The 21,709-nt window shown below is 36.2% G+C and overlaps 1 protein-coding gene across 1 annotated transcript in view; it reads right to left on the bottom strand.

Annotated features, from left to right (window-relative positions):
• Positions 1-21,709, bottom strand: part of KIAA0825 — a gene marked incomplete at its 3' end in the record, with an annotated part of 180,580 nt that overhangs the window by 119,203 nt on the left and 39,668 nt on the right. The window contains exons 3-5 of the mRNA XM_080924848.1: positions 14,006-14,137; positions 5,438-5,606; positions 1,904-2,573 (exon numbers count right to left, since the gene is read on the bottom strand). Coding sequence (XP_080780974.1) covers positions 1,904-2,573; positions 5,438-5,606; positions 14,006-14,136 — 970 coding nt within the window. The 5' untranslated portion in view covers position 14,137. The remainder of the gene's footprint in view (positions 1-1,903; positions 2,574-5,437; positions 5,607-14,005; positions 14,138-21,709) is intronic.

Below are 21,709 nucleotides of genomic sequence, written 5' to 3'. Positions count from 1 at the left end.
TTAAGCAAGACAATTTAAATTCCTATTTGAACCAATAAACTTTAATGTAAGAAAAGGTCTTTCTATACTATGGGGTAAAACAGCAATGACTCAAAGATCATAAAGCTATATAATTATATTTAAGATAATAATTTGCTACTCAGCCAATCCAGATTTTATCCCAAAAGAAATATTAATTATTGTTGCTAGTCTCAAACTTATAATTTGTTAACCCACAAATTTTGGTCATTGGATCAAACCAGTTCTGTTCTGAGACAAGACAAACCTAATGAAGTACAAAGTGCTTCTCATATGGCAGCAATGACTCATTTGCTTTTCTTACCAACTCAGTGTCTGCCTCAGGATCTTAAATGTGGCTTCTGCTAAATGAATCATTTGACTTGCAGTCAATGATTTTCAGGTGGTCCACTTGACCAAGAGAGTTTGAAATGTCTATTACTGATAGAACATGTAATTCTATACTTTGAGACGCAGTCTGATAGTATTGTGGCTGAAAAAAATATCATATATTGAAAAAAAAAAAACCCCAAAACAACATGCCTATATATGAATCCTCAGTGTGAATATGAATCCTGACTGGGCACAAATAACCAAGGGTGAGTTAAGCTAAGTTGTTATTTTTGTATATAAAATTGGGATAAAGGGGAATAGGTTGCCCCTAGCATAGTCTAACATTAGAATAGGCTTACCAACTTTGTCTCTAAATAATTCTAACTTTCATTAATAATTTACATATATTTTTAGTTAGATACTCTTATCTTCATTACAAAATGTATTTAGCCAAGACAAAACTTTTATATACAAAACACTTTTGTAAGTAGGAAAGATTTTGAAAAAAATGCAATATTTTTTTAGAAAAAGCAAGCATAAAAATGAAATGCTGTGAGGGTATGAGTGTGTTTGCTCTGCACAGACTCACAGTGCACGCGAGTCAGAAATTACTGTCAACCCAGAAAATAACCAACTCATCTGTTCTAATGTATGGGTTGGCATCCAAAGAAAAGACTAAAATTTTGGTACAACATTAACTTATGTAAAAATTCATTTATCACTTTATTTTGGTCTTCTGGTGTTTTATAAGAAAAATAAGTAAAATATGTAGTGATATAGAAAATGTGAATGATAATAAATTCAACAGCACATAATAATTTATCAAGGAATAATTCTCAAATACTTAAATACTATCATTCAAGAAAAATAAGTATTTCTTAGTTTTTATTTTGATTTTTCTCCATTGCCAGGAAACTAAAACCATAACAAGAAAGTTTATTATAGTATTGTATTTTATTCTTTAATATTTTAAATAAAATTAAGAATTTAAAGTTTTTTATTATATGTTGTTATATAAAATAGAGATTCTAAAAATTATTCAAAAAGTGCTATACCTCCCAAGCAATGAAAAAAACACTGTGTGATTAATATTTGTAATTTCTATTTATTAGAATTTGGCTGACTAAATGTAACTTTAGGACTTGTAGCTTTAGTCAGTGAAAATGTAAATGAACTTTGAACAAAACTCTTCTTAAGTAATAAGGTTTTGGCTTTGGACAACATAATACAGTAAAATCCATGTTCTTTGGTGGCACATATATTTGCACATGTTTATATTTGTATGTACCCATATATGGGTTTCTTTTAGTTAATACTTTATCATTTGCTTCGTGCCTTCCAGAAAAATGAAATTCATTTGGCTCCCATTTTCAGACCCCTAGCAAGCTAACAGAGAGGAGAGCCTTTGAGACCTCGCTTCCAGACAAAGGACATGAACACACAGCTCTGTCTGCTCATTTGCTCTCTGCTCCGATTTGCAATGGGATGTAACCATTTTCTGACAACAGAAAACCCTGAAAGTTAAAGACCTGAAAGGCTGAAGTGGAATCAAACAAATGTAAATGTCACTAACCCAAAGCATGCACTGCTCCTCTGTGCTTGCTGCAACTCTTGCTTGTTTTAACTACAGGAACAGCATTTTCTTTGAACTGCAACTCACAAAAATTTTCAAGAATTCTGGTCATTTCTTCTGTAACTGTATCCAGGTAGGTTTCATTAATGAACTGCACCACTGATGATGGAGGTAAAATTTCACATAGCATGTTAAAATCCTCCTTGACCATTGCATAGAAGGCAAGCATTGTACTTTGGTAACCACAAGCAATTCTTTCTAAATCTGATTCTCTGTTGCAGGAAGGAAAGGTGTCTTGCAGAAATGTATCCAGCAGTCTCTTCTGGATGCTTTTGTACTTGACAAGCACTTCAGATTCTGAGTAGAGCAGGAGGAATTGCTTTATACATTCTTTTTTCAGTTCAGTTTTTTGCTGTGAATTGTACATCTCATTATACCTTTCTAACTTGCTCACTAAGAATCGTCGAAGATGTAGTCTTACATCATCCCAAACAGACTTTACATCCACGGAGGAGAAATCTTCCACAGAGTGTAAAGAAGTCCTGGAGAGGTGACAGAAGGATGTCCCACCCAGGGAGGACAGGAATGAGACACTGCTTTGACAGGAAAGGTCCCAGAGTAAATCCAGAATAACTTCTTCTTGGCTTTCTTCATTATTCAGTATATCTTGCTGATAAAAGTAGATTACAATATTAGAAGTGTGGTTCAATCTAAGAATAATAAAATAATTTCTACACACAATTTTATAGTTGATTGAATTTAGAATGAATAACCTATACTCAAGACCTTTTTGTCTTGCACTTGTGATGTAATCAGTGCTGAGAGTAAACAATGTATAACGTCTGTAGTCTGAAGTCAACTTAAAGTCCAGCTGACTAGTTATCCATCCACTTATGTTGCTGTAATGCACCTTGTAGCCCCACATATGCCCTCTAACCTGAGTATTAGCAAAGCTGAAGCCTAAACATTTCTAAATACAGACTTGCAGAATAACACTGATTACAAGGAATTCCTAAGACAAAATAATTTCAAGATCATGGCTTAGTTAATTCCTGGCAGATATTTTTTATACCTGAGTTAATATACTTACTATAACTCCCATCCAGTACGATCTTTAAGATTATTCTACAAATGAAATCATTAAATATGGTAGATGCCTAGGGGTTCCTAATAGCTGCCATCCTGAGAAATAAAATTTAATACACTAGGAGATTTCAACTTTCATTTAAATTCATTGCTTAGAAGCATGTTAAGAAAGATTTTACTTTAAAACTTAACCTAAGAATATTTCTTTTCACTCCAATGAAATTACTATCTCAAAATAGGATAAAGAAATTTCCAGAAAAGCTCTCCAAAAGGTGATAAGGAATTATTCCTTTAGTGTTCCTTGGTGGTGAAAAACAATGGTGGTACAATTAGGAATAATAAAGGAACAAAAAAAATCACTTTCTACTTGGACTCTGAATTGCACACACATTTTCCACACATGATGACTTTCCTAATTATATCCATTTTCAGCCAATACTGAAATTAGTTCATATTCTCTAAGTAGAAACAAGCTGATTAGAAAAGAAATGGAAGCAAGGCTCAAGTGGCATAAAAATTAGTTTGGCTTTGAAATTTCTTATTGGTGAAAACACCACAGGTGTTTTGTGTAATTCAGAACTGAACAGCTAGACAAATCCCTGGAATTGGCTGGCATTCACCCTAAGTACTGCAGAGCACATTTAACATGCAAGTATTATAGGAAATATGTGTTTCATTATATAAATAATTTTCCACACATTCTCTGGTTTATTCATAATGAAAACTGTTGCACTGATATCTAAAAACCGCCATACCCTGCTGTCTGGATAAACATGTCTGACACGGCACACAACAGAACTACTTTTCAAACACCATAAGAGCTTCTGAGGGCAGGGCCTGATGCACTTTGTTTTCTCCTCTTTCTGTCATCTCTTCTACTATCTAGTTCTTTACAAATTCTAGAAAGAAAATGTTCTCAGAGAGTCCAGGGCCCAGCAGCACTGAGGTAATCCGTCATGTTATCAGCATCTTGGCTTTATGTTTCTCTAAACCAGCTAAGACGTGCAAATATTTGATCAATCAGAGTAATAAACTATTGAGCTTTAAAACACATATTTTGGATGAATACTTAAATTTTGAAAATAACATCAGTACAAATATCACATTATGAACCAGTTTCTTATCTAATTAATGTTTTTTGTGAAAGGAAGACATATAAAGATGTTATCAAGACTTATACCAGTAGCATGCAAAAACCTGTCAAGGTATTAATTTCAATCTGTTTTGATAATGTGGTTATTTCTTCAAAAATAATTATGTAACAAGACAAATAATAATAACAATAACAATAATAATAATAAAGCAACACCAATGTCCCCTAGGTCTAGCAGAAGACAAATGAGTTTCAGCAAAGCTAAGGTAGCCTTTGCCTTGCAGAAAATGACTTCTGTGTGGCACATTAAAAGATAACTGAAAGATGCTGCTTTTAATAAAATAAGAACACGTTATTGCATCGACATCATGGCTCCTGACAGAAATTAAAGGAAAACTATATTCATATTTATCCCTCGAGGTTCCACCTCCAAGAGATAATGGGTAGGGAATTTTTAAAAGGTTAAGGCTTTAGGGCATACAGTATTTCTTTGCCTTCTTTGTATATTTTATAAGCATGAAAGAGACAACTGTAACAATAACAACTTACAAAAGCTATTTTCATCTGATTCCATCATCCTAAACCATCTACAACTGCAATATATTTTCCATTTCTGCCTTGGTCAGTGTTTTTGATGTTAAGACAAAAAGCAGTCCTTTTCTCCCCACTGATTTAAACTAAAACCATATCCACAGAAATTCTGCTTCTTAAAAATTGTGATGTTCCTATGGGAATCTGATTTTGTAACTGAGCCACTCCACAGATGAGAATATAATAATAATAACTATTGTTGTAGAGGGTTAACAAAAACTTCACAGGTAGGAGTCCAACAAGAAAGAACTCCATCAACAATGGTCATGTGTACATTTCTGCTTCAAGGGAAGCCAAACCAGACCAAGCAGGGTAGTACTATAAAGTGGGAAGGCAGAGAGTGGAGGAACAGCCAGCTGACAACCACCACTAAGGGACACTTGCTGGCTTTGATTCTGAACACAGAGAAATTTAGTGTTGGGGCAGAGCGTAACATCTATCGAGTGTGAACTTCTTTAGAGACAGCTGCAGATCACATCAGGGCGATCGGTGTTTGCCACACATCACAGTATAAGTCGCCTAGGAAGAAGAATATTTAACTTTCATTTCCATACCTTGGTGCTAAAAATATTTTTTAACACATGTCAAAGAATTTGGTGGGGGAGAAGAAAGACAATCATCAACACAAACATCAAAACATATTCAAAACCAAAGCCCCTGTATAGGACATGCTTATGTTACCAACACACTAAATATTCACCAATAGCAACTCATCCAGTTGTGTTCCCTGCTCCCCACTCTACCAGAAAACAAGTAATTGTTACCATTGTTTTGAGGAAGTTTATCAGATCTCCATGGGGAAGGGATGGTGACTTAGATAAACTATAATTATAGCTAGTTAGCCATTTGAAGCAGTCACTTGATGTTTGCAGCTGTACATCTGGACAGAGCTTCTTCACTTCAGAATGGATTTCTTCAATGCAGTGTTCTATACTACAAAAAAGAAAAATAATTATTTTGGTAGAATGTAAGCAATGGCATCTCACAATATTATAGGTTCTGAAATGTTTACATGTTATGTAATAATATATAATCTAAATCTATAACTTCTTATAATACTCATGCTATATTAAAGTAACAAGAAATGTGTTATTCATTTTAATTCAGTTTGAAACAGAGTTCAAAATTTTTATAGAAATACTGCAATTGAAGAAATATTAAATATCTAGACACTGTGAGATGCAATAGAAGTTCCTTTGCATTAATGAGGCACAGACATAGTTTATAATGGAACCATGGACAGTAGATACAAAACAGAGTATACACTTGATGACTGTGAAGATCACAACCATATATTCTGTGCCAAAGGCAAATGTTGACACGTGGGACACATCAATCAATGGAAAAGTGAAAACTCAAGAAGCAATCATAGAGAGCTTGTAATTTATAAGGTCATATATACAATATTAGTACAGCTAAATATTTCTATGACATCGACATTCTAAATAAGATACATTAAAATGCACATAAAAACTGGAAGAAAATAAAATGAATGGTAATGGTAATGATACATGTGTGGTGATGAGATGAAATTTAAATCTTTTTTTTTCTCTATTTTCTAAGTGTTTCTATAGCACAAAGATGAGTTTCCTTATTTCCAAAAAAGTTTTCAAAAATTAAAATAGTATATTATAATATGTATGTTTTAAAATCTCTCTTCATAGATGTACTGTTATATTGATTTCTATATATAATTCTGTACATTTATGCTTATAAATTTTCTAAGGAGCAAAAATGGTGAGTTTAGGCAGAGTGCCACCTGGTGCCACACAAATATGACATGACTACCTCACTATGGTGGCATGCCTAAAATGTGAATGATTATAGAAACAGATGCTTTCAACACTGAACTGGCCTAAATTTGACAGTTGTACCATTTTCTTTTAATACTATCAAGAATATAATAGTTAGCAAAAGACAAAGTTACTGTTTTGAAAACATAATTCTTATTAATTACAGTTTCCACATGGTAGAACCATGTAGAGTTTAGAAGCCAAGCTCAATACATGGTAAAAGGCAGAGCAAAGCTTTTCCGAAGACTTCTCTGGACATGAGTAAATTTAAATAAAGTCAATGTCACCTTGAAAAGATAAAATTCTGAATATCAAAGAGCCTTTTCATGAAAACTAAGAACTCAAAAGAAAAACAGTACTTCTGGTCACAGCCCCTGACTTTTCTGATGGGATGGTCTTACTCATAAAGACCAGTTCTAGGTCTGACAAAAGAATGGCATGCGTTTTCTTCCTTATTGGTGCTTGAGGCACACACTCCAACTCCAGACACCCTCATGAAAAGTTTGTATTCTAGCCTGCACACATGTGCATGCAGTCAGCCCCACAGCACAGCAGCAGACTGCAGACTGCAGAAGTTCTGCTTGTCAGCTTATCTCCAACATCTGAATCTGGGCAGAGGCCAGCAACTGTTTCTAAACAGGGCAAAGCCTCCAGAGTGCTGGATGTTTGAATAATTTGTCCAAACACTGATAAAGGGATTAAGCAGTTACATTTCAAAGAACCTCCCTTGGTGCACAAGCTAAAGCAGCACTTCCTTTCACTTGATTTTGTTTTCAGTCACCAATAAAATATCTTGTCAATCTCACATTCACAGATCACGCATCTAGTTTAAAAACTCAATTATTTGATTTCATGTCTAATTATTATATAAAAGGCTATTTTCAAGATTTAAGCTGCCAGTCTATTATGTAACCTAACAAACCATCTTTATGTCAAATTTAGACAAAAAAAATTAACTTTAAACACATTAAAGGTAGTAATTTAAAAGATTGTATTTCAAGTACCTTCCAGTATGTGGATATTCTCCAATAGATATTAGTCTAAGTTTTCTTAAATAACTTATGCTGTTATTTTGAATTAAATATTTTCTAACTGCAGAGTACTTCAAATTTCCTTTGGTCTGTTATAAGAACAGTACCAACATAATTCAATAGTCATACAATAAGCACACTGATTGTTAGGACCCAAACTTTAGTACAAAATTTAAAGAGTCTACAAAATATTAGACATGCCTCCATAAATAAACCAATATTTTTGTAATATTTATGTCACAAGAAAAATATAAATGCCGACTATAGGACAACTAAGTGAGGAATGGGTCATAAATTTAAAGTAGAATTCCACTTACCAATATTAAAATACGTAACAAACATGATCCTGATGCAGAGAAAGTATGAAAGGTCACAGCATGGCAATGTTTGTGTAATAATTTGAAAGTGTTCCATGCAACGCCATATTGTGCTGAGGGCTGCAGAGGTGGGGACTGGATATGTGAGAAAGTGCACTGGAATGGTCCCCACCAGTCTCGCTGGCAGGGAGAGGAAGGGAGGGGAGGCTGGAGAGCAGTACAGTCACTGGCTGCACTGATAATGTCTAACACTTCAAAATGTGTTTCTACAGTTCAGTTTTATCAATTTATTTATTATTATGGCGTGTGTATGTGTGTGTGTGTGTGTGTGTGTGTGTGTGTGTGTGTGCCAGTACATTTGTGTCACAGTGCACATGTAGAGATCAGAAGACAATTTTTAGGAATCTTCTTCCACTGTGGGTATTGTACATAGAACTTAGGTCATCAGACTTATGCCTGTTGAACCATTTTATCAAGAAGCCTTTTCAATACTTCTTAATAAATCTGAATGTTGTGCTTTAATTCCAATGATTTAATCATCCATGTTATTAATGTATACAAGTGGGTGTATTTCTGAAAGCTGTTCCTAAATAAATTTATGAACTATTTTAATGATGCAACACCAAAATGCTTTTCAAAAATGTTTTTATTATGTTCTATATGTAGGACTACATGACTATACACAATGTATACGTAGGAGTCCATGGAAGGTAGAAGACATCAGATCTCTTGGAACATGTTATGGTTTGTATATGCTTGGCCCAGGGCGTGGCACCATTAAGAGGCGTGGCTTTGTTGGAGTAGGTGTGTCACTGTAGGCATAGGCTTTAAGCCTTGTCTTAGCTGCCTGGGAGCCAGTCTTCTAGCATCCTTCAGATGAAGATGTAGAACTCTGAGCTCCTCCTGAACCATGCCTGCCTGGATGCTGCCATGCCCCCACCTTGATGATAATGGACTGAACCTCTGAACCTTATAAGACTGCCTTGGTCATGGTGTCTGTTCACCGCAGTAAAACCCAAATAAAGACAGAACTAGGGTTACAGTGTGGGTCATCTGATGTGTGCTAGGAATGAAATCCAGGTACTCTACAAGAACACTACATGCGATTAACTGCTGAGCAATCTCTCCTAACCCCTTGAGTATGATTTTTAAAGAACTTTTGAGGCATTGTCTCAATCAACATTCACTCCTAGATTTATTAACTATAAAAATGACTTAATTAATGGAGATATTGTATTTGGTAGATTCAAGCTGAATGTAGAATATATATGGCAGGAACTGTAATATATTTTAGAGATCCATACAGTGTGACACCATTCCTTATCTAAAGAAAATATGTCTAGCTAGGTAGACCAACCTGTAAGTAAATAACTATATTCCAATAAAATTTGGTAAATGGGTGTACATTGTGCTAAAAAAGTATGAAGAAAGGAGCCACTGAGCATGCCTATAAAAAGTATTGAATGGTATATACTGGTAGCAGATACTATATAAAAGATACTAAACTATGAGAAAGAAATTACAACATAAATTTTTAAACCTAAGCCTGAGCTCTTGTAATGGCTCCTATATCATTTAAAATCCAATCTTTTCAATTAACTCTAAAATTGTTTTTAAAAAAAAGGAAAGCAACACTTATGAAAAGAATCTTTCAGACATATGGCTAAAAACACATGAATACATATTTCATTAGTTTTTAGAATATTTTTTCTGTTTAACTAGCTATTTGAGATTTTTATACAATGTATTTTAATCATATATACCCCCACCCTTCCTACACACCCACTTTATGTCTTCTTAAAAAAAAGGGGGAAAAACACAAAAAGCACATTTTGTGTTGTTGGTATACTTCACTGGAATGTTGTCAACCTACCAGGATCCTGTGTATGTGTTTTGTTGTTGTTTTAAACATATAAAGCACATTTTGTGTTGTTGATATACTTCACTAAAATATTGTCAACCTACTAGGACCTTTAAAGAAAACTGTCTCTCATTCTCTTAGTAGCCACCAATTGCCAATAGCTCGCTAGCAAAAGATGAATGTTGTTCTTACCTCCTCCAAATGGTCCATGCTGGGATTGCATCTGGCTTATGCAGGTTGTCATAACCACTGTGAGATTATGTGTGCAACAGGCTTCCTTGTCCAGAAAACACTGTTTCCTGAGAAATAAACCTATCTGGGAGCCACAGCTTTCCTGGATAGCTTCCATAGTACTAGAAGGTGCTATGCAATCTTAGCAAGGACAAAAGCAATCACCAGTATTACCCAATTATAATCCAGGCAAGAGATAAGTGGTAAGAGGTAAGGTATAACAGTGGTATGAATGTCATGGGAGGAACCAACCACTTGCTGTTAGGGTTGAGGCCTACTCTCCTTAAGACAAAGCCCATACCTTCAGTATCCTTGGGGTCAAGATCCTGTGGTTATAGGCTCTAAAGGAGAACCTACTACTGAAGCTCTGTTAAGTAGCCATAGTACTAAACTAACCTTTAATGAGTCATTGTTATACTTCTAATTTACGGTACCTGTTACCGCACCAGAGAAACATATTTTTTGCAGGTGATGCCAATTAACACAGAATGTTAGGATATTTTTGAAACTTTTATTTCATAAATCCTGTAGAAGACATTTAGCAAGCTCAAACAAAACTTTATTTATTCATTTTTATTGTGTATTTTTAATACTTTTAAAATTTAAATTGTTTCATGCTTACCCTCTCTTTCTAACCAGCACTCCCTCCAAAACTCCCCATGCCCCATGCACTAGGCAACACTAGGATAACTGGCAAAATTAAAAAGTAGGAATTATAAATTTGGTCAGAGGAAGTTTAGCTGACTGCATTGTTTAGGCCCAGCATCTGTGTCAGGAGAGCAGTGCTAGAATTGGCCTGCTCAGGAATAAGGACAATATGGCTTTGTGAGGTCTGAAGAGTTTTAGTGATAATCAAAGCCAAGGCCTTTTCTGTTTTCTCTTCCTGTAGCCTGGTCCTGCGAGTACACTGGGAGGCATAACAGGGACTGTATTATATGGAGTATAAAGTCCAACCAGACTGCACACATAGTTAAAAAAATAAGCAAGTACTAATTTTATCTTCTTGACATTATTAATTACAATTACAGTTAATTATAGAGCTATAATACAATACAGCATGTCTTGAAATGATTTCAGATGATGCAACTTGTCACGGTGACAAAACATGCAAATTGCGTGTGTTTGCAAATCATCAGATTGATTTTTATGACAATCCCAAGGCTTGTAGACTATTTAAAGTCCTGTAAAGTAGCATGTAAGGAACTCGCATGAAAAATTTGCAAGTGAAAATATTAGCAATGTGGAATTTAAGTGAGTTTATGGGATCTCTACCCTCTCATGTGAAATTATGTGATGCATGTATACAATGCTCGCTCACAACCACGGCCCGTCACAGCTCTCATCTCTTGGACTAAGACATGGTGATTTCCCAGGTAACACTGCTGATTCCCAGAGATGAAAAGAGTAGAAATTTAATCACTGTCAGCAAAATTTGATCCATGAACTACAAACAAGTTGTCTATAATTTGAAAACAGAAGAATAAAATAAGGTTTTACAATATAACAGTATGCGTTTAAGTGGGGGCAGAAATCATTGCATGCCATACTATAAGCCCCAAAGGAATTCTGTACCCCCAACCTTATTAAACTAATAAGTTTCCGTCAGCTCGAAAATCATTTCAAAGGCTTTATGCAACTTATTTCACTGTGAGTACAAGTCATAGTACTCACCCACAATGGGTTATTTACACTTTTATTATCAGTTATAGTGTGTGTTTGAAGTAGGTAACCATTGCCCTGAGTTCTCTCCTCAAAACTACATGTCACACAGCTCAGCTTGAGTGGAAATGAGGAACTTCCCGTGAGAATGGCCGGAGAGAATACTTGGCCCTCTTGACAGGTCAAAGGTCAGTGACCTGGGCATACTGGTCCATTCTGGTGAATCACTGCTGTGGGAAGGTGAAAGACCCTGTGGCTCATAAAACTTGATGAAATGAGGAAGAGAGAAAAGGAACTCACACTTAAGTTGTCAGGGTCGCTGTAAGAAATACAGCTAGGATAATTCAAGTATATGAAAAAATACTGTATTTAAGAGAGAATTGCTAATGTCTTTTTTCTTCTAAAAGTAATGTGGGAAACCCACATCACACAGATGCTCATTACTCATTCAATGTGGACCATCAGGAGATGAATACAAGCACTAACACACGGAATGCCAAGGGTGGTAATTCACTGCTGAAGAGCACGAGTGGCATAATGGGCTCTCAACGTACGATTTCTAACACCTGTTCTGTTAGAAGGCAGTACAGGAGTGCATAAATGATTTATACTCCTGCGAATCATAGTTATTATTCAGTATTTTATTTTTGAAAATATATGTTTATTCTCTAGAGTATAATAAAAACATAATTGAATTTGATGAAAAATAGACTTGATTCTAAATGTAGAATGCAGTACATAGAGTTACCCCCTTCTTCTATCCCTGGAGAAGATCAATGGTCACTTGAGGCTATAGGTTCATTTGTAATATATGGGCAATAAAAGGCTTATAATATAAGAATTGTTTTCCATACTATACTTTCTTATAAAATCAACATCAAATTTCAACCTAAATAATAATTTATAAATGCAAAAATTTAACCATTATGATACTCTTAAATATGATTTTATTGACCAAGTGGGAGAAGGAAACTAAATAGAGAGAGAGATTTAGCAAGTAATAAAGTAATATATAACAAAAACATTATTCAGTGTCTTACTTTGTTTTGATGGGGCCAAAACAAAGGAAAAATATTTCTATTAAAAATATAACTAACTCTGCAATTTACATAAGTAATTTGTTAATCTATTTTATGTTCTTTTCATTTATTTAGGTTGAAAACGTTATCATATAAAATATAACACAAATGTTACATAAACAAATTTCATTAAATTCTTATAGTTACTTGATATTCAACATAATTAACAGTGTATGTTTACATATATAAAACATATTTTATATTTCACATATGTATATGTGGGAATGTGTGTGTGTGTATATATATTTCCCTGTTTTCCTTTTTCATAAAGCATTGGTCATGAAAGCCAATTATATGTATTTATTTTTAGCCTTGTTTTGTATCAGGGTCTCCCTGTTCACTGTTTAGCCCCTGGACTTCCTGCCTCTCCCTCAATTGTGCTGGGATAACAGGTATGTACATCCCTTGCTCCAAAATAATTGATATTTTTAGGCTTTGTTTTCAGCAATCGTGACCTCATACCATTGTTTTATTTTACACTTTAGAGTCATATTTAAATTTTTGCCCTTTTCATACAAGCCAAGAATGTTAACTTACAAATGAACTAATGAAAATCTGGAGCCGGGCCCGGTGCCTCAAACTTTTAATCTCAGACCTTGAGAGGCAGAGGCAAGCAGATCTCTGAGTTCAAAACCATCCTGGTCTGCAGAGTAAGTAGAACAGCCAGACCTCCAAAAGAAAACCCTGCCTCAGAACACTGTCACCACCTGCCACCCCAGAAAAAACTTAAATCGATGATACCGAAATTTCTAAAAAGAATTAATAACAGTGTAATAAGTGGAATCCATCTAGTAGTGCTTATATTTTATAACTTCTTAAAGGTACTCAGGGGCTTGAGATGGCTCAGAAAGTACCTGTGTTCAGACTACAGCAAACATGTCAAATTTGGGCATTGTAGAACACATCTGTAATCCTAGAGTTTGGGACTTGGGGAGAAGATAAATGGATAGATTCTGGGGGATTATGGCCAGCAAATATAGTAGAAATGAGAAGCTTTAGGTGCACAAGAGTAATTAACCAGATGAAGACAATTTGTTCAATTTTGAGAATACAGTCTTTTAAGAAGTTAATAGTAATAAAACATGACTATATAAGAGTTGGTCCAAAACCCACACTAGATAATTGTTGTGTGAAGAAAACATGGAAATAACTTAAACACTAGCAGGAGTGTTTGGAAAACACCTTAACTTAAACAGTAGCAATAATTACCTTGGAAACACCTTAACTTAAACAGTAGCAATAGTTACTTTGAAAACACTTTAACTTAAGTAGTAGCAATAGTTACCTTAGAAACACCTTAACTTAAACAGTAGTAACACTTGCCCTGGAAGCACCTTAACTTAAACAGTAGTAATAGTCACCTTGCAGCATTTTGTTCCATCTGTTCCCCAATGTCACTGAAAATCTGCTTAGACTCCAAATCTCCAGGAAATGAATTTAAAAGACATTGCAGGTCAAATGAATTATGGGAATATTCCTGTAATGTATCCATTCTGTGAAACAAGAAAAAAACAAGTGATGACAAAATGAAGAACAGGGTACTGGAACAGATACACCGCCCCCAAGTTGATACTATATGAAAACCAATGATTTTCATACATCAGACTCAGTGAAATAAAGGAGTTTGAGAACTGGTGTATTATAAAGCTCATTCAGTTTTAATACTTAAATGTCATAAATTTTCAAACTTGTGTGTGGTTTGAAAGCTGAAAACTGCATCAGGCCACAGACAGCTTAAATATCCTGTTGTTTATCTCAAGCTACAGAAGAAACCACAGCCATAGCAACCACTTGTAAGAATGGTTACATAGCTGCAACCAGGGATCTAACCACAGACCTGCAAGCTGCATACCACCCTTTAGAGGTTTCATCTACCTTGGGTTTACTTCTATGTGGGAAAACAAATGTAAATTTTCCTGGAGCACTCCTACCTAGCATTGATCCAGTTTACAAAGGAAAATTAGTTCTCTCCAACAGAGTCTCGTTAGGACTCATGCCCAGCAGTAGTCAATACAAAGCAAACCCAGCTGTATTTATTTATTTATTTATTTTTGGTAAGCTCACCTGCCTTTTGCATATATATTGTGGTTCTAGTTTTATGTTTATGTGACTTTTCTGTGTACAAATCCGGGTGTATCTGCATCTGTATGTGCTGCTTGTGCTTTTTCTTTCACTCTTTGGTTTGTGTCTTTGTTTTGTCCTATTTGGTCTTTTTTCCCCCATTTTATCTTGTTTTTATTTTTTAGATGCTTGCTTTTTTTTTTAAATTAGAGACAAAGAGAGTGGATTTGAATGAGTGAGGAGGTGGAGAGGATCTGGGATGAGTGGGGTAAGGAAAACTAATCCAGATATATTGTATGAAAAAAAAACCCATGTTCTGACTATCAACATTTTAACCATTCACTGATTCTACATGCAGTCATCAAATGTCTGATGGGTGACATGCAGTGGAATGTAGATGGGATATGTTATTGTCCTTGCACTTAAGGAATTTTCATTTTAGCAAGAAAAATAATTTTCATTTTAACACAAAGAAATATTTCTTAAAAGATTACATTATAAGAAGTGCTATAGTTCATGTAAATATTAGCATGGTGAGATTAAAGGCAGAGCTAGATAAATTGTGGGCTCTTTTAATTGAGAATATCACTGCATATTTCTAAAGGAGTGGCCCATGTCTAAAAGAAAAAAACAAAGGAACAAACTGAAGAAACTGTGGAAAAAGCAAGAGGAGAGAAGAAAAGACAAATTAGTTTCTTAAGTATTTTGCTCAAAAAGTATCCAATCACATCTGGTTAGATTTCTCTGATGAAAATGAGTCACATGACCCAACTTGGAGGCAATATGGCTAAGAACTGCAGTTACTTGGCTCACTTAGCTGTGGAGCTCCCACCAGGAGACTCTTTAACTATGGATGATGTGGTTTTGATCTTGAATGCCATTCCCAAGGCACACATGCTAAAGACTTGTTTGCAAGACTGCAGTAAGATTTGAAGGTGGTGGAATGTGGGTTGAGACACAGTGGGAGGAATTTAGGTCATTGTAGGTATGCCACAAAAAGGGAAAATAGAGTCACCACTAAACACCAACATTACTTTATCATTGCTTCCCACATGCCATACAGCGGATGGCTTTGCTTCACTGACATGGTACCCACTGCGATTCAGGCCCCAAATCAATAGAGCCAGCTAAAAGAGTAAAACCGTAGACCAAAGTAACTTTTCCTCCTAACTTGTCTAACCAAGAACTCTGTCACAGTCAGTCAAAGTTGACAAGCAGATGGAGATCATCAAGCTTTGTCACCTGGCCTTCTGTCAGGGTAGTTCCGTTGGTTCATTTCAATACTTTTATATTTGTTGTTTCCAAATCCCAGCATCTTAAACGTCAGGCCATACAACTGAAAGCACTGAATCTTGAAAAACTGGTAGCAGTAAAAGGATTTTGAACACGAAGTGAACAAGCAGGGACTTAAACTCAAATGGCTAAAGACCCAGGATCTTTCTGGCAGCGTTGGCTGTGCGGAGCCACTCTGGGCTGGAACTACAATTCTCTTTACTCCATGCTTTCCATCACAGCACCCAGGAAATGAGCACTCCCTGAAACTTCAGCTCAGATGAGAGACTACCGTATGTTGTGAACTGCAGTGACTCTGCTGTGTATACAAAGTTTTCTCCTCTTACAGAAACTAAACAACTTACTTACAAAAAAAAAAAAAAAATTAGTTCTTTCCTACTGCTCTTCCTTAGCATATACAAATCACCAAATCGTTGAACTGTACTGTGGTACGATTTTTTATTTTTACAAATTGATGTTTAAGACACAGAAAGTTGTCTCAGTAAGAAAATGCATGCAGAGCCTAGTCTGCTGAGCTGCGCTACATTCTCAGGATCCATGTGGTGAAAGGAGAGGAACAACTCCTACAAGCTGACTTTTGACCTTCACATTCCTGCTATCACACACACACACACACACACACACACACACACACACAACATACATACATACACACACACACTAAATAAGTATAAAAACAATAATAAAAACTATACACTTGCTGACTTGAATTTTATAAAAATTTGTCAAATGAAATTTGGCTTGGAATTAGGACAAAATTTAAAACAGTTTCAAAGGTACCAAAAACACAGTACTGCCATTTTGTACTCTATATTTATGTGAGATTATATGCTTATGTTAGCCAGTTAAGTCAAATCCTACACGTATACGTATAGGAATCTAAGTTAGTATTGAAGTGAGATTCAGAATCCTCAAGATATAAAGCTAGCTGAGATGCTCATCAGGAGATTATCCATAAGACATAAAGCACATTGGAGACTCATTTAGCTGTACAGAAGAAGATTATGGCATTTGAAAAAATATGGGTAGAACTTGCAATGACTAATTACCTCTGTTATGCAAAACAAATAAAATTTAACTTTAAAGTCCATGAACTGTATTTCTTTTCTATTTATTTACTTTAGCTCTACATCACAGCTCCTTCCTTCCCAATCCTCTCTCACATAGTTCCTCTCTCACCTCAACCCACCCCCAGCTTTAGGGATAGCCACTGCTAGAGGACCCACATGAAGACCCAGCTGTACATCTGCCATATAGGGTAGGGTAGGTCCATGTACACTCTTTAGTTGTTGGTTCATTCTCTGAGAATCTACAAGGGTCCAGGTTAGTTAAAGGTCCTGTGAAGCTGCCAGAGCCCTCAATCCTTCCCCCAACTCTTCCATACGAGTCCCTGAGCAATGTTTCTCTGTGGGTCTCTGCATCTGTTTCAGTCCGCTGCTGGATGGAGCCTCTCAGAGGACAGTTGTGCTAGGCTCCTGTCTGCAAGCATAATGGACTATTATTAATAGTGTCAAGAATTGGTGGTAGCTGATGGAATAGATCTCAAGTTGTGCTGGTTATTGGATGGCCATTCCCTTCGTCTCTGCTCCATCTCCTGTGCAAATTTTATGTTGAAAATTTTGTGGGTAGATTGTGGGTTTGTGGGTAGGAATCCCTGCTCTGGGAGTCCTGTCCTGTCTGGCTACAAGAGGTGGCCTCTTCAGGTTCCATATTCTTACTGCTATGAGTCTCAGCTAAGGTCACCCACATTGACTTCTGGGAGCCTGCTCCATCCCAGGTCTCTGGTATGCAAAGACTGCATTTTTAAGCAGGCAATCAAACAGAAGAGGAAATATTTGGGAGACAAAGGGTAGGAGAGCAGAAAGAATACAAGGCAAGAGAAAGATTGGGAGGTTCAATGGCATCAGTATATTGAAAGTTATGAGTACAATGGTGGATGTAAATAAAGGGGGAAAAAGTAGTGCCCCCAGAACTCTAAAACAAAACAAAATACAACCATTGCAGTCTTTCTACATAGCATTGGGTTAATTAGTAATAAACAAAGTTGTTACTTGACATAAACTTTAAAATGCTTATGACAGAAAGGTAAATTTAAAATTAAATAATATGAAATCATAAGCCCAATTAACAAAGATTAATGCTACAGTCAATAAAACATATATTGAGCATGCATGTTACTTAGATCTAATCTGTTTTATTTATTTCTTTGTTGTATTAAACTATTAACTTTAATCTACATTGAATTTATAGGACATAAAGAGTCTAAAACCTATTTTAGATTGAAAATATTTATGTACTTAATAGAGACTAATAGATCTAATTTTGAACATCACTTTTCTAACCTTATATACACATAAAGCCTCTGTCCCCACCCAGCTTTGTTCTCCTGCTATGCTCTAGGATTCACCGCAGTTAAAGGAATGTTTATTCTAGACCACAAAACCTGCCAAACATACAGCAAAACCCCAAAACAAGATTCTTCTAAAAACAACAACAAAAAAAGAGGACTTGGATTTCTGACATCAGTATAGACTAAGAATAGAAAGAGAGATTTTTTAGTTCTAATCAAGATTTTTCAGAAAAACAAATGAGCAGAGAGGTTAATGATTATGGAATTAATAATGTTATGAAGAGGTTACTTAAAATTTTATATGTAGTCTATTGAAATTAGGAGAGAAGATTTTCTATGTATTTAAGTATACCCATTTTAAATGTTTAGGCCCATCAGTTTAGAACACAGGCTCTTCTTCCATAGTATCCAGAACCCACATGATGGCTTGTACCCATTCATAAATCCTAAGAGACCTCACACCCTTTTCTGGCTTTTAAAGGCAACAAGTATGAAGGCAGTGCATAGGTATAAATTCAAGCCCAACAAATAAAATAATAAATAAATAATAATAAAATATATTTAAATGTTGGCAAATTTGTTTTTTAATACAATATAAACATGGTGATTATAATATCTTATGTGGCACATTTAATAATGGGGAGTCTAAAAAAGGATTGAATACACTTCTATAATTTTGATAGATTAATAGCAGATTGGTTTTGTTACCTTTTAGGCATAGGTGTTTACACTGTAGCACAGGTTCCTTGGAACATGCTATGTAGCTCAAGCTGGTCTTGCAATCCTCCTGAAAAACTCTAGTATTCTGAGAGGTGGCATGTACCATCATGTAAGGCCAGAATACTTTTAAAAATAATTCAATGTGCTACATTAGTCCTATGAAAACAGTGATTCTTCATAACAAATGAGACCAAATATTTTAAGGGAGGACTTAATTTTGAAAATTGGTCTTAGTTGTCTTGCATTTGAAAGTAGAAATATATCTGCCACGCGGACCGCCAGCTCCTAAGGGTGAAAAACTGGTGAGTGGGGGATCTGGGCAGCCAGGGAGCAGAGAGATCTCTGCCAAGTGTGCATGCAGGGCGCACCCTCCGACCTACCTGATCCAGGAACCACGAACGGAACTTTGGAACTACTGTTTCCACCCAGCTGCAACTTCAGGGCGCGAAACAGAGCCTGGCCCATCTGCCGCGCAGTCCACCAGCTCTTAGGGCTGAAAAACTGGGACCAGGAACAGAAATTTGGAACTTCTGTTTCCACCCAGCAGCGACTTCAGGAAGCGGAGCAGAGCCCGGCCCATCTACCACGCGGACCACCAGCTCCTAAGGGTGAAAAACTGGTGAGTGGGGGATCTGGGCGGCCGGGGAGCAGAGAGATCTCTGCGGAGTGCTCACACGGGGCACACCCTCCTACCTGCCTGATCTGGGGACCAGGAACAGAACTTTGGAACCTCAGTTCCCACCAGGCGACTCTGAGGCATAGAACAGGGCTGGGCCCATCTGCCACCTGGACCAGTGGAGATCCAGGAACACAGACCAGATACAAGGAAAACGCAAGAAATTATCACTGACAACAAAATGGCAAGAGGAAAGCGAAAGAGTATATCCCAAGGAAACCAAGAAAACTGGCAACAACAGAACCCAGCTCTCCCATAACAGCAAACATCGGAATGCCAAACACTCTAGAAAAAGAAGACGTAGACCTGAAATCATACTTCAAGATGCTGATAGAGATACTTAAACAAGAACAAGAAGAAAAGCAAAAAGATTCAGAAGCTTTTAAAGAGGAAACAAGGAAAACACTCAAAGAACTCAAAGAACTAGTGGAAAGCACAACCAAAGAGAGGGAGGAATGGAAGAGGGAATTTAAAACGGAAATTGACACAATAAAGAAAACACTAAAAGAGATAACCCTAGAGGTAGAACACCTAGAAAAGAAATCAGGAGTCACAGAAGCAAGCATTTCCAATAGATTACAAGAGATGGAAGAGAGAATCCCAGGGGCAGAAGACAACATTGTAAACATAGACAAAACAGCCAGAGAAGATTCAAAAAACAAAAGGCTCCTAACCCAAAATGTCCAGGAAATCCAGGACACAATGAGAAGACCTAACCCAAGGATAATAGAAATAGAAGAGGGAGAAGAGTATCAACTAAGAGGCACAGTAAATATCTTCAACAAAATCGTAGAAGAAAACTTCCCTACCCTCAAGAATGAGATGAACGGGAGCATAAAAGAAGCCTTCAGAACTCCAGATAGGTTGGACCAGAAAAGAAATACCTCCCGACACATAATAGTAAAAACACCAAGTGTCCAAAGCAAAGAAAGAATACTAAAAGCAGTAAGGGAAAAAGGTCAGGTAACATATAAAGGCAGGCCAATCAGAATCACACCCGATTTCTCAACAGAGACTATGAAAGCTAGAAGAGCCTGGACAGACATCATGCACTCCTTAAGAGAGCACAAGTGCCAGCCCAAGCTGCTATACCCAGCAAAACTATCAATCACCATAGATGGAGAGATGAAGATATTTCAAGACAAATCAAAATTTACACAATATCTGACCACAAGCCCAACACTACAACGAATTATAGGTGGAAAACCCAATACAATGAGGGAAAATACAGCCTAGTAAAAACAAGAAAACTCCTAAACAAGAAAACAAAAAGAAGAAAAAGACACAGACACAACTCAACCCACAAAAGCAATAATGGCAAGAAACAGAAACAACTGTTCCTTGATATCTATTAACATAAATGGACTCAACTCCCCAATAAAAAGACATAGGCTATCAGACTGGATACATAAACAAAATCCAGCCTCAGAGTAAAAGGGTGGGAAAAAAACTTCCAAGCAAACAGCCCCAAGAAGCAAGCTGGAGTGGCTATTCTAATATCGAATAAAGTAAATTTCCAACCAAAAGTTATCAAAAAAGATAAGGAAGGACACTTTTTATTCATTACAGGGGAAATCTGTCAGGAAGAACTCTCAATTCTTAACATATATGCTCCAAATAAAAAAGCACCCACATTCATAAAAGAAACCCTACTAAAGCTCAAAAAATACATTTCACCCCACACAATAATAGTGGGAGACTTTAATACCCCACTCTCACCAATGGACAGATCATGGAAACAGAAACTGAACAAGGACACTGCAAAACTAGCAGAGACTTTAAACCAACTAGAATTAATAGATATATACAGAACATATCATCCTAAAGTAAATGAATACACCTTCTTCTCAGCATCCCATGGCACCTTTTCGAAAATTGACCACATAATTGGACACAGAACAAGCCTCAATCGATATAAGAAGATTGAAATACTCCCATGCATCCTCTCAGATCACCATGGTCTAC

Source organism: Micromys minutus (genome assembly GCF_963924665.1).
Source record: "Micromys minutus genome assembly, chromosome: 11".
Classification (NCBI taxonomy): domain Eukaryota; kingdom Metazoa; phylum Chordata; class Mammalia; order Rodentia; family Muridae; genus Micromys; species Micromys minutus.
This window is presented reverse-complemented; position numbering and strand designations above follow the sequence as displayed.